This window comes from Anopheles moucheti, chromosome 2 (assembly GCF_943734755.1).
Source record: "Anopheles moucheti chromosome 2, idAnoMoucSN_F20_07, whole genome shotgun sequence".
Lineage (NCBI taxonomy): Eukaryota > Metazoa > Arthropoda > Insecta > Diptera > Culicidae > Anopheles > Anopheles moucheti.
The window spans coordinates 67683547-67696476 of NC_069140.1; the positions used below are offsets into that span (position 1 = coordinate 67683547).

The 12930-nt window shown below is 42.1% G+C and overlaps 1 protein-coding gene across 1 annotated transcript; it reads right to left on the minus strand.

The window, feature by feature from the left end:
• Positions 1-10456: 10456 nt before the first annotated feature.
• LOC128298448 (uncharacterized) lies at positions 10457-11510 on the minus strand. The gene is made up of 3 exons (XM_053034203.1): positions 11275-11510; positions 10871-11187; positions 10457-10785 (listed from the first exon to the last, which is right to left on the minus strand). Exons 1-3 carry the CDS (start codon positions 11508-11510, stop codon positions 10457-10459), a joined length of 882 nt encoding a protein of 293 aa, XP_052890163.1.
• Between the last annotated feature and the right edge of the window lie 1420 nt (positions 11511-12930).

Below are 12930 nucleotides of genomic sequence, written 5' to 3' on the forward strand. Positions count from 1 at the left end.
CCTAATGACTTCTTTAGGTTATCGATATGTCACATGAAATAGTGCGTGGGAGAGTATTTGTATCCGTAAATTCTCTTGCCCCATCCTGCGTGAACGGATATCAAAAACTACGTGTAATTGATGCACGGAACGTTTAACGGAGACAATAAAATTTTTGTTGTCGCATAAAATCTTGCTGCGTATTTTTTTATTTTACGACTTCAAGTGTATGAACCAAGGAGTATATATAATTTATTGACTCAAACGGAGTTAATCCTCATCCGAAGATTTTATGCTGACTAGCGTAAATTCAATGCACCATGAAATCTATTGTACGGGAAACTATTTATTATCCTGGGCATGTGTGTGCGAAAACCCATCAAAAGAAGAACAATACATTGAGTCACATGTATAATTCTTTTCTGTAACATCGACCAGCACAACAGTTAAATATATCTGCTTATGTTTTATGTTCAGTTTGAAAACACGATCATAATACTAAAAATTTAAACCATAATTGCACTCCCCAGTGCAGTACTTAATGGCGGCACCGGTTCCTAAATACATGATTACAACATCCATTACGAACTGCTCCTTTATAGGATTGATTATCTGGCACTATGAAAAAAAAAGATACGGCCTGACCGTCCTAACGAATACAAAATGAACCCTGATGCGCATTTTACAAAAAAAAACAAAACACAATTTTAACAAACGAAGCGATCAATTGGTGCTGATTAGCACGCCGTATGTAACACATTTTATGCAAACGTAGCCATCAATCAGAAAGCCAAACATGTAACATATTGGTGACAAAAATGTGGCCATTAACTAACATCCCTCAGCGCACAGGCAGAACTGTATCAGACCGAGAAATGGTTGAGCGAGGTAGTGCTGGACGGTGGATCTTTTATTCCCAAAATCAGCGGACCACCAAGTCAATCCACAAATATTAACATCAACAGCCCTTGTTTTCATATGCGCCATTTGAAGTATCTCGGATTTCGGATCCCTGGTCATTAAAACACGAGACGTGCCTAACAGTTGCCGGTTCAAAACATTAAAGCAGAATAAATTGTATTCAACCTGGAGGAATTTGTACCTATATCATCCATGAGTTAAAGGAATACGTAAAGGTATGGTACTAACTTCTCGGACGATCAGTGAAATGGAGTTGCTAGAAACCTAAAATTAGTTATAAGATTAATAAAGAGTACATATTGTTTACAAATAACTTACTCTGAATATGAAAGCCAATGATTCATATGAATCGCCTGTAGCCAAAAACCGAAGCGCTATGGAGAGCCGTTGCTTAGGCGATATGGATTTGCGCATTGTTGTATCTTGTTTTGTTATTTTCGGCCCGAGCAACGATAAAAGATGGTGAAACTCCTCCCGATTCAGCCGAAAGAAATCGTTGTAGCGGTTGTTCGGTCCATCCCCATCAATGGCCTGGAAGAGACGGGTCCACACAAGATCCCTTTCCCAAAAAAGGTCGGTCATCCAGCAGCGCCGTTCCGCAGTCTGCTGCTCTTCTTCCTCCTCCTCTTCAACTAATAACTGCACTAAATTTACTATTTCTTCAGCTGCATCATTCATCACTTCAAGAAATTCCTCTTCCATGATTAAATTATTTTCACGAAAAAAGAGAGTCACAACACACGGCACAATTTGAAGAATTGATCTCGATCATAAACACAATAAACCCTCATTTGACATCTGCAACTGCAGCGATTGACAGCAACATCCGCGCAACCCAGAAGCCCTCCCAAACGTGAGCTATTTATCCAAGGTCGTTGCTGGCCGCCATTGCGGAAAGAACAAAAGAAAAGCTGTAGACGTCAAACATCTGCGCAGATTCATATGCAACGTCTACGGCTAGCTATAAAAAGGACTTCATTTCGAGGATCGAGCTCTATTCTTGTTGCAAACGAAGTAAAGACCAGTAATAAATTTTGAACGTCTCTGATTATAAACGAGGCTGTTAAAGATCTACTGAGAGTGTTGACAAACATCAACGTCGATGACAGCCGGTTTGACAGAAAGCACGGGCGTGAGTGAATCTAGCCCTGAGTGGAGAAAGTCCGGCGCGCTCACTCACACACTAAGGAAAAGGGATGACCTGTTGGCAAAGGCGATGACCGGAGGACACGCGTGGAATCAGGTGAAGTGGGCCCCAGTAACAAGCCAACCGCGGTAGAGAACACGCTTGATTTTTTAATCCTTCCCCGTGAGCCTACGATTAAGGTATTAAATAAAGGTATTAAGAAAAGTGAATTTTCTCGTGCCGCGTGTTTTGTTGCCCTGTTGTGTTCGCAACAGAGAGTATCCGAAACTTTGCAACAATCACGGAAGCGCGAAGTGAGAATAGGATGACCGAGGCAATCGACCTCTTGTTATCGAAACAATTATTCGCAGAAATAAGTTGGACAGGAATTGGTAAAACTGGACCAAAGATTTGCTATGCGATGCGACACACTAGAATTACAAAGCTTTTTAAAATAATAGGAACGACGGATTTAGTAACTGTAAACAGAGCATCAGTAAAAGAATTTTAGAAAGAAGAGAAACTAAATAACGCTCCCAAAAGATCGCTTGCGAAGGGACTGCGAAAAAGCACATCCCATTTCATTAAAACTCCAAAGCTGGAGTGAATATTTTCAAACAAATAATGTAAATTTAGTGAAGTGATACAGTTGAATGAATTGTTGATAGTTACATGAAATAAAGTTAGTAACACAAAGTTACATGAAAAATTACAATTTGTATTTGTTGTTTTATTGTTGTTGTTTTGTTGTTGTCTATATGTTATAAAATGATTGACTACAATGAATTTGTTTACAGTCGTACTTATACCAATATGTTTTCATTTCTTGAAAAATGAGTGTAACAACGGGACAAATAGTATTTCACCTGTATTTGAAGTTGATACAGCAACTTCTTCTTTTTCTTCTTCTTGGTAGGTTGATATTTTGTTGTTCAGCTCCTATATACTCTCCGCGATAGCGCAGGTATAATCAGAGCCGACCTATCGCTTTTGTGGGAGCGGACTGTCATCCATTGCTCTGGTTTTGGTTTTGTAGCTGTTGTTTATAGTTCCCGGTTAGTTTCTTCTTCTGTTATTTTCTTGATGTCCTTGTGCATAATCTGGATTCTTCAGTGATATTACTATTTCTTTTGAGACCTTTTTATTTTTATTTTATTTATCTTTTTTTTGTGTTTCGTTATTACGGAGATACAGGGATGTTGCACTAATGTGAGTGGAGTTGTTGTTGGTGTGGTTGTTATATTAAGCGAAATAGTATACAAAAAGGGCTTTATAATTTAAAGTTGAAAGTGAGAATTTGAAAACAGGGTGATGAAAGCGATTTGACGTCAGTTAATAAAGCAATAAATAATTGTGGTAATAAGTGTGATAAGGAACAATTAGAATAAGTGACTAGAAATAAATAAATAAAATAAATAAGTAAATAAATACATAATTGAATAAATAAATAATGCATTCGTGCATGAGTTAGTTATTAATTGGTACTGAACATGCATAGTAATTTAACGGATTGAAGAATTAAGTTGTGACGTAGTATGGTATGGTTTTTCTCTTGTTGGTTTTTGTTAACTGTTTTGATTTCATTTCCTTTGAGTAACGTGTGTTTGTACCATGGGTCTGGTTTGAATTCGTTTTGGAAAGCTAGGAATTTCCGCCCTTTCTCTCTGCTTGTGTGAGTGAACCAGTTTTTTGTTTGAGTGATCATTTCGTTTTTGTAAATCGTTATGGCGTCTATGTATCTGATTTTGTTTTCTAATGTGGAGTTTGATATGGTGCCTTTTGTTGCTAGTTCGTCCGCTTTGTCGTTTCCTACTATCGCTATATGTGATGGTATCCAAATTGTGTGTGCTTTTATTTTGTGTGCTGTTTTTAGTATATTGTATAGGATTTCTTCTATTTTTGTTTCTGTGGTAGATGTTATTAGTGTGTTACAGGATGTTAGACTATCTGTATAAATGATTGGTTCCATGATGTTATTTTCTTCTGTCAGTTTCAGCGTTTTTTCTATTGCGATCAGTTCTATAGTGGTTGTTGAGGTTTAGTTTTTTATGTTGTAGCTGTAGTAGTATTGATGGGGGTTGTTTTTAATGTATATACCTATACCGGCCTTATTTCTTATAATATTTCCGTCTGTGAAAATGCATGGTCTGTTGTTATTTAGTTTGTTCATGTATTCTAGTGTTATCTGTTTTAGAGTTGTTTGGTTGCTGCTTGTTTTTGTGCCTATTGTTTGTGCAAGTTTAGTGTTGATGTTTGTGTGGTTTTACGTGTCGTTGTTTTTTGCGATGTATAATTTTTTGAGGATGTTCAGATCTTTATTGTATAGTTCTTCTTGGTGTGTTTTCTTCTTTCTTTTGTAAGTTGTTCGATGATGTTTGTTAAGTTGTTGTCTAATTGTCTTTGAAAATACTATGTCTTTGGCAAGTTCCTTTCTAGCTATGAATTTTATTCTGATGTTGTATGGTATTTCCGCTGCGATTGCGTGTAGTGTGTTTATGGGTGTTGTCTTGGTGCAGCCTGTTGCTTTTCTGAGTGCTTGATTTAGAATGGTATTCATAGTTCTGCTCTTGTTTTTGTTGCTGTTTAGTATATATGAAGCTCCCGTTTCTAAAATGTTTCTGATAGTGGTGCGATAAATATTAAGATTTTTTGTTGGATTTATATTGTTTTGTTTGGAGCTGATGATTTTTAGGAAATTTAGTCGTGTTGTCGCCTTGTTTCTTAGGTGTTCTATGTGTTTATGGAAGATGAGGTTGTTGTCTATTATAGTGCCTAGATTTTTGTATGTGTTTGTTTTTTCGATGTTTATATTTTTGATTCTGACCTGGATGTTAGTTCCCTGTTTTGTAAAGATCATGTATTTGGTTTTATTTATGTTGATGTTTAGTTTTAAAGATTCGATTTCTTATGTGAAAGCGTTAAGTGCTTTTTGGATGTTTTGTTGTAGTTCTGTTTCGTTTTTTCCACTACTGAACAGCACAAAATCGTCTGCATACTGTATTATCTTTTTTTTAATTCATTGCAGGTTTTATTTTCTGAACAGAAACCTTATCAACCTACACGCTTGACGTACGGCTTCGCCCGCCAGGGATTTGTCGTACGTAGTTCAACCCTTTCGGATATCGCAACCCAATTTCTTTATTACTTTCGTTTTTTATCTTTCCCACACGTAAAATGTCGCGCCTCCTGAGTCCGCATGACTCTCTCGTGTTTTAACGCATTCGTCGATGACATCTTCTCACTTAACGGTCGGCCTCGCTAGCTACAGCCTCTTCCGCAGGAGACCAATGCCGACCTGCAGCTGTAGCCCTACAACGTCTTTCGTTTTCTCGTCGGTTACGTCTTGAACGGATCATATCCGCCTCCGTAGGAAGTGTTTGACGGCGGCGTGTCGTCGAGGGGCCCTCATCGCGAACCCCAGCCCTCCACGCTCGCTGCATGAACAGACGTCGCTCGTGCCGAACCCTCACCGTCTCCGGGGAAGGAGGACCTCCCCTGCTGCGCCAGGGGACCAGTGTTGCCGCAACGTCTGCAGCCAGACGCACTCGGGCCCGATCTTCGGCCCGACCTCGAAGCCGTCTGTTGCGGGCAGACCTCGTGCCGCGTTGACTCGTTGTGTGATGTCTGCTATGACTGTGTCATCCATTTCTTCACCGAAGAGTGCGGCCACGCTTTCGAGGACCACTTCCTCATCTTCCGCAAAGGCTGCTTCCACTCGTCCGCTGGCGAGGGCCTCCTCGTCGCGCCAAAGTTGTTGTAACACCGTGGTGATCGTCTTCGCTGCCCATTGAATGCGGTCCCACCCCTCCGCACTCTCCAGCAGCTTCTCGGCGATATTATCCAGCTGGACTGCCTCGGGTGTACCCCACCCCGGAAGCTCGCGTCTGGTGTCGTCAAACACGAGGCACTCAAACATGACATGGGCCACCGACTCGACCGATCCGTCGCATGTCAGGTAGCGGCTGGCCGATGGAGTTGCCGCCGCACGATCCCACGTGTCCTGCCACTCCAACATCGAAGCCGCTCTCTCCAGCGCCCTCGCCTTCTTCCTGCTGGTGCCAGGTTCAGCCAGAAGCCTGCTATGGCACCTTGCGTCCTCCTGAATGATTAACCGGTACGGTATCAGACCGGCTAGCACCACAGACACCTCATACGACACCGAGCGGAACGAGCTCGACACTCCGCGTGCCAACGGTTTCTGGACTTGGGCGAGTTTCCTCCGACACCACTGCGCAAGTCCGTTGCTTTGGATCAGATGGGCGAGGCGTAGAGGATGACGGACTTAGCAACTCCAGCCAGCAATCGCCGTTTGGCCACGTGGGAGCCGCAATCTTTGGTGTATAAATTAAACAGCGTGACATAACGTCTCTTTGGGGCAATCCATCTGTGACTAACATTTGGTGTGTGTTGTTGTTGCTACAGCAACAAGTCTACATTTCACATTTTCACTTTTAAAATTATAATGTTTTACGGACAGATTTAACATTTGCGTCTTATAAATGTGTAAGACAAAAGATTTGAAAGGATAAGAAAACCAATCGGTTTTGAATTCCATTTTTCTTCCATAAATTAACGGTAAAGTTCGTGTTTCTTCAGCAGTTTAGTACTGCGCTATGGTATTATCGGTACATAAAAACCAACCATCGCAATTGCCTTTTCTTAACGTACATGTCCTACTCAAGTGTAATAACATCTCATCTTGTTTTTTCTTTATCGAAGGTTTGAATAGTTCTTCTTTCGACGACATCATCAGATAATTTTGTAGTTCTGTAATACGGTTTATGGCTTGTGTTAAGAATTGAGATAGGATCGGCCTGAAGTGGCCAAGCGGAATATGTGAGCGGCGCTCACGAGCGAACCTGAATGGGAATAGAATTAAGAATAGCGATTAAGAGAAATATAAATGAGTATTGCTTTAGAACTAAACCGAAACGAACGCCAATTTAATTCTCGTTTACAATTTTCGTTAACAGCTTGTTCAAGTTGATTTTTCGATTCGGTCACCTCGAATAATTTTTTTTAAGAATTGAAGATGAATCTCAAAAGGATACGTGGAAATCGAGCTAAGGACACCAAATCTCTTCACGTCATCCAAAACATGTAGCAAATTACGCACATTATTGGTAAGATACTTTTCGTGGTAGATGTTTTTAAACTCATCAACAAAATTATCAAGAATCTTGCCAGCTACGTGACAATTTTGCATATATCCCAAACGAACAAAAATCTAAATTTTAGACCTTGGTTTAGACAATTTTTAGACGTCTAGAAGACGTCTAAAAGGTTTCCAATTTTCAGAGGCTTCGACCAAAAGTAACGCCGCATTTTAGCGTAACGGTCCAAATCAAGCGTTACGAGAGAGTGCTCGCATGGAAGAGAAAATAAACTCTAGCCAGAGCGTTTCCCCCACTTCGCTTTGGTGAGCAAAAAAAAGGTACCGTGGTTTTTCTCCACCCACAGCCTTTGCGCTGCATGTGCTGTCGATTTATGTATTTACGTCGCTCTTCCCGTTCTACTCTGGTGCTCTATTTGACCGTGCGTGGCTGTGTCGCCGCGTGCGCCCCCCTGCACCGCACTCGATCGTGTTGTTATTTTGAATTCTCTTCCCCCTTCTGTTTTTGTATGTGCGATGCTTTTTATAAGCGGTCTCTAGGTGTGGGAGGAAGAAGGTGTGTTTTTTAAACTTTTTCTGTAGGGAAACTAGAGAGATTATTGAAATTCGATCCGGCTTAATTTTGGTATTGCATTTTGTGCTAGTACTTACTGTGATGGTTGCGATGTCCGTTGTACGAAGGTGCTATGGGTTTGGCGCCAAAACAGTGTGTAAAGAAGCATGTTTTGTTCTACGCTTAAAAGCGGAGTGAAACACCGGCCGGTGATAGTGTACAGTGTAAAGTTGTGTGATGCGCTGGAGCATCGATGTTCGAAGCACATAAATTAGTGCAACACGCGTCGCGTTTGGTTTTTTAGGTGACAATGTTTCGCCTTTACTTAACGACTCTTATATCGTTTCAGATCAATTAACACGTTGACCGCCAAGCCTTTTTGAGCGAAATTCTTCGTCAGGCCACGGAAATCGCTATAGCGCGAGTGCAACTTCTGTATATGTCTTTGTGCGAAGCGCTTCGCCTGCTCATCACCTGTAACCATTTCTACCGATATGGTACGATAAGAGCTTTATTCTTAAAAACAAGCAATTCAAACATACACAAACAAACATATATTCTTATTATTGTACCGGTCTTATTATGCTTAATTAATTTTATATTGTCAGGTTTCGTGCATGTGACCGAAACAACAGTAACAATGTCCCGTCAAAGGATCGTAATAACGTAAAATCTAAGCCAAGGATGCGTGAAGAATGCTTCACCATCTCCTAGGTAATACTCCTAGGTCGACCGAGTACACCATGGATAAGGTTTTCTTTCACTGTTTGGAGAAAGAAATGTCTTCAAACGAATGTGAATTGTGCAACAGATTAAGTTACCGTTAGTTGTAAGCAATACGGCACTGGCCGTTCTTGAAGAAACAAAAAAATATATACTCCTAAGTAACTAAGTATTTACGTAATGAAACTAATTTATTTATGTAAAACATACAATTTCACAAAGGTAAGATAGTATGTGCAAATGGAAATGCTATAACAGCATGATTTGTTTTAGAGCGCTGTCCGTATTAGCACGGTACGTTGAGCGCTTTTGTCATCACCCAAAAATTGGGTGATGTGGCCCCCTAGGAAATGGTACTATCACCCACGAATGGGTGATGTGGCAGTCAACGTGTTAAGGAATAAGGAAAGTACGGTGCAGCGCTTAAAACGCATTGTCCTGTTTATAATGTGCTTCGCGGTTCTTCTCCACAGTGCCGGGAATTACCAATCCAATGATTGCTTGATTCGTACACATTTGTGTAATGGACACCGTGATGGACATTGCAAGATCCACTGCCAGGTAACTCGGATCAGCTGATCCTGATTGGAAATATTCATTCCCAGTGCTATATGATAATGCGTTTTTTTGTTCCCTTAGTTGCTAGATACAAGATAGAACCAACTATCGTGTGCAAAACCCAAAGCTGTAAAATGTACAAACATAATCGCAAACATATAACAATGTGATAATAGCGAACAATGATAAACGCATGTTTCGTTCGCAATAACCAAAAATGTATTTATTTTTATATTACAAATACAAACAAATGAAAGCAGACGCATAGACAAACAACAAAAACAAATGTCATCTGTTTGTAGTATATGTAGTGTAACATATCACAATTTAAGCGATGGTTTGATTGTACCATGTATATATCACAACACTAGTAACAGATGCTCGAATACAAACTTTAACACGTTGACAAACGGAATACTTATCACACGAGTTGTAGTATGTAAATGTAGCACATGTTTATGCCCACGCATTTGAGCATATTCGAGAGGTTAATGCAGGTGTGAGCGTAACAGGTAAGAACGATCCCTTCCTTCGATTCCGAAGAGACGAAACACGCAGAACCCCGAAATCGCGTTGTTAAATCCGCCACTTGCGGTGCCACGTTGAAATGCACGCACTATTTTAATAACTCATTCGGACCAGAGTAGTTCGTCCGAAAAAGTATGCAGCAGTGGCACAAACGTTAGGTCCTGCTTATTCTTGTGTCTGGTTACCACCAGCTTACAAAGTATCTCGTCCGTCGCACACTGGAGGTCAACACCGCTCTACAGGTCTCGAATGCATCCTCTGTAAATGAACATATCGCTCGAGTTCATAGCACCGTCAAATGCTAGCATTTTACAGTTTAGTGTATGTCCTCTCACAATTACTTTACCTACATCAACATCCGTGCCATAAGCGGCAGACTGCAGCTTGCCAATGCTGCCGTCCTTGGTCAAAAACCATGCGTTCCCCCAGGTGGTTTGTAAGGTGAAACGTGGACGCACGAACACCTTAACGACAAACTTGCTTTGCACGGAGGGATAGCTGACCGTCTGCTCGTGGGTCTTTGGCATACTGAAGCTTTCGAATTCGGAAAGCCGATTTACCGCCTGCTCCAGATTGTTCCAGCCGCTGCGAACCAAACGCGTCAAATGCTGGAGTGCGCTTTCGAAACGGTACTTCGCAATAGCAGATAATGACCCGAAACGAACCACTTCATCGTGCAGATGCAACAAAGCGTGGACATTACTGGTCATATACCTTACCCCGTATACCGTTTCGAAGTCCTTCTCGTACTTGTCCAGCATTAGAGCCGCAAGTGGCCACTTTTCTTTGTGCGCTTTGGCAGACAACAAAGTGATGGCACAATACAACAGCATAAAATGTTCGTACTCTGCAGGATCAACATGCGCCTTTAACACTATGAAGGAACAATAGTGAAAAAAGTACGCATGTTCGGAACCCTTCCAGTAGCCCAATTTTATGTGCCGTGCATTTGACTTCACAGGGCTGGGCAGTAAGCTGTAGCGACGATGAAATCTGCTCCCATTGATTCGGTTTCCAGTGTGTTTTGCCCAGTTTCCCGTCGCGCCACCCCATTAAATTTCGCTTTATGTTGCCGAGGTCCAGCTTCGACAATGTCGAACCTGTCCAGTTCGAGCAACGGTGTATCACCCTTCCGGTGTCCCGCCGGAACATTATCCCGGAAGCTCTGGTCCGTGCGCTTCGGGGCACGCTCGTACGGAAACACCATCGTGTGACCCTGGCGATTGTACGTTCCCCGCACCGTACACTTCTGGCAGCTCCAGTAACCGGTGTGACCAGCCACGCCTGGGGAAATAAAAAAAAGAAGTATTGGTCTTATTAGCTAATTCCTCATATTAAATGAAAATGTTTGAACAAAAATCTCCCTTACCTTTTACAAATGCCCTGGCAGGAGTGTCAGCGACAATGGCACGAACCTTAACGGTGATATGCTTCCCGTTTAGAAGCATACCGTTTCGTAAAAGGCCGTTCAGCTCATTGATCGCTGGGCGCAGGTACATTTCGATACTTGTGGGCTTTGTGAGCCCACAATAGATGGCCGCCGTCATTACTGGAGCTGCCGGCAACTCGTCGACGGCGAAAAGTATTGGCCAAAATTGCATTGCTCCGCTCCTGTGCAGCGGCAACCCATCAACCGACAGCGTCAACGTGAACTGCTCAACTGGTGGAGCATCATATCTGAAATACAGAAAAAAATGCAGAGATGGTTAGACCTGCAAACGCAAACCATGTTGCTACATATGGTTCACAACAATTTTACTTACCGATAATAACGATAATAACGTTTTCTCAAACCCGTTATACCAATAGTGCCCACCGCCAAGTTCAGCAATTTCACTAGACGCATGTCTCTTGGTGCGCAGCAAAGTTCCGGCGGATCGAGGCACGCGAACGCCTGCTCTTCGAAAAAGCTGCAACACCATGTTGATGGACCAGTGCGTTTCGTTGTTGACCAACGCCCAATAGCGAATCCCGTCGTCGATCGGCATTGTCTGGAACGTGCGCTCCATCTCAACTTCCACGTCACTGTCGTTCTCGTCCTCTCGCCTCGCTCTCGCCCAAATAATCGGAAAGCCGATGAGCATCTTCCGTATCCACCGGTATCGGCTCTTCCGTAGCCACCGGTAGCGGCTCTTCCGGATCCACCGGTATCGGCTCTACCGGAATCACCGGCTGCTCCAGAGTGGACTCCTCGTGGGGAAACGAATCTACAACAACGGAACCGTTTTGTACTCAGGATGGGTACACACACATACACACACTGCACACGAACTTACCATTTCGGTTAGGGCCCGGTTGCTGCTCATCTCCGGCCTCGTTCACCTTCCGTAATTTAGCTGACCGGCAATAAAATCCACCGGTGCAACGTTTGCGATCGATTTCGTCCGACATGACTAATAAAACCAACGGTTTAATCAAATGGAACTTCACTGCACTGCACTTCGATAGCAGGGATATTGGTGCGAATATTGATAGCGTTGCAGTTTAATGTTTCTATAGATGGATTGCCTATATTTAGAAGCAGTGTTGAGAATGCCGCGAACGTCGAATTAAATTCTGTACGATATCTTTGGTTAACAGAAGTATAACAAAATTAGTGGTTTATTCGGCTATCATTCGCGGTTAAAAAGACCGAGGGCGCGTCTTTCGGCTCTATTTATCCCTTTTTCCCAGGGCGCCATCGCAACCGCCGCTATAATAATGGTGGGCACTGTCCCACCGTCGTTTTTGCTCTTGAAGCTCTACAACAGCAGACGGCTGTTGTAGGGCGTAAGCGCTAACAAAACAAACGCATTAACGGTGTTCACACGTATGTAGAAACAGGCGAGAACTAGGCGCGAACGCTGTCAAACGGGCCGTTCACGCTCCGAATCGATCAACGTACGTGTGAACACCTTCATTTGATCGCCGTTTCAAATGGGTGGATTTTGACAGTTCATTTGTTTATATTGTTTGAATTTATAAAAACGCAAGGTAGACTATCCGTGGAAATGTTGGGTACAATTTTAGTAACAGTATTAATTATTGTTTCTTGCGTTTATTTAGTATGGATTTAGCTATTGCCAATCAACTGCCGTTGTATAACGCAACATTTGTGAAACTTATACAAGCGATTCGACAGAAACAAAAAAACAAAATGCGAGCAAGAATTTGGATGCACCCAATTCATTTGGACCGAGACGAGGATGGGAACAAATTGTTCGAGCTTTTAGCAAAGGAAAATCTAGATAAAACTATAAAACAATATATAAGGATGACAGAAGCAGATTTCTATTATCTGCTTTCGCTGCTGGAGGATAAAATATATCGTATGGATACGGTGATGCGCAAGGCAATTACAACTAAAGAACGGTTGGCAATAACACTACGGTTTTTAGCCACAGGAGATTCATTTGGGAGTCTTCATTTGCTATTTCACGTAAGTAAAAA

What these genes read in the sequence shown, in the direction of transcription:
- LOC128298448 (XM_053034203.1), bottom strand. Translation starts at nt 11,510, where the DNA reads ATGGAGCGCACGTTCCAGACAATGCCGATCGACGACGGGATTCGCTAT. An exon ending in TTTGAGAAAACGTTATTATC is followed by an intron (nt 11,188 to 11,274) that starts GTTATTATCGGT and finishes GCATTTTTTTCT; the next exon opens with GTATTTCAGATATGATGCTC. An exon ending in TGCCAGGGCATTTGTAAAAG is followed by an intron (nt 10,786 to 10,870) that starts GTAAGGGAGATT and finishes TTATTTCCCCAG; the next exon opens with GCGTGGCTGGTCACACCGGT.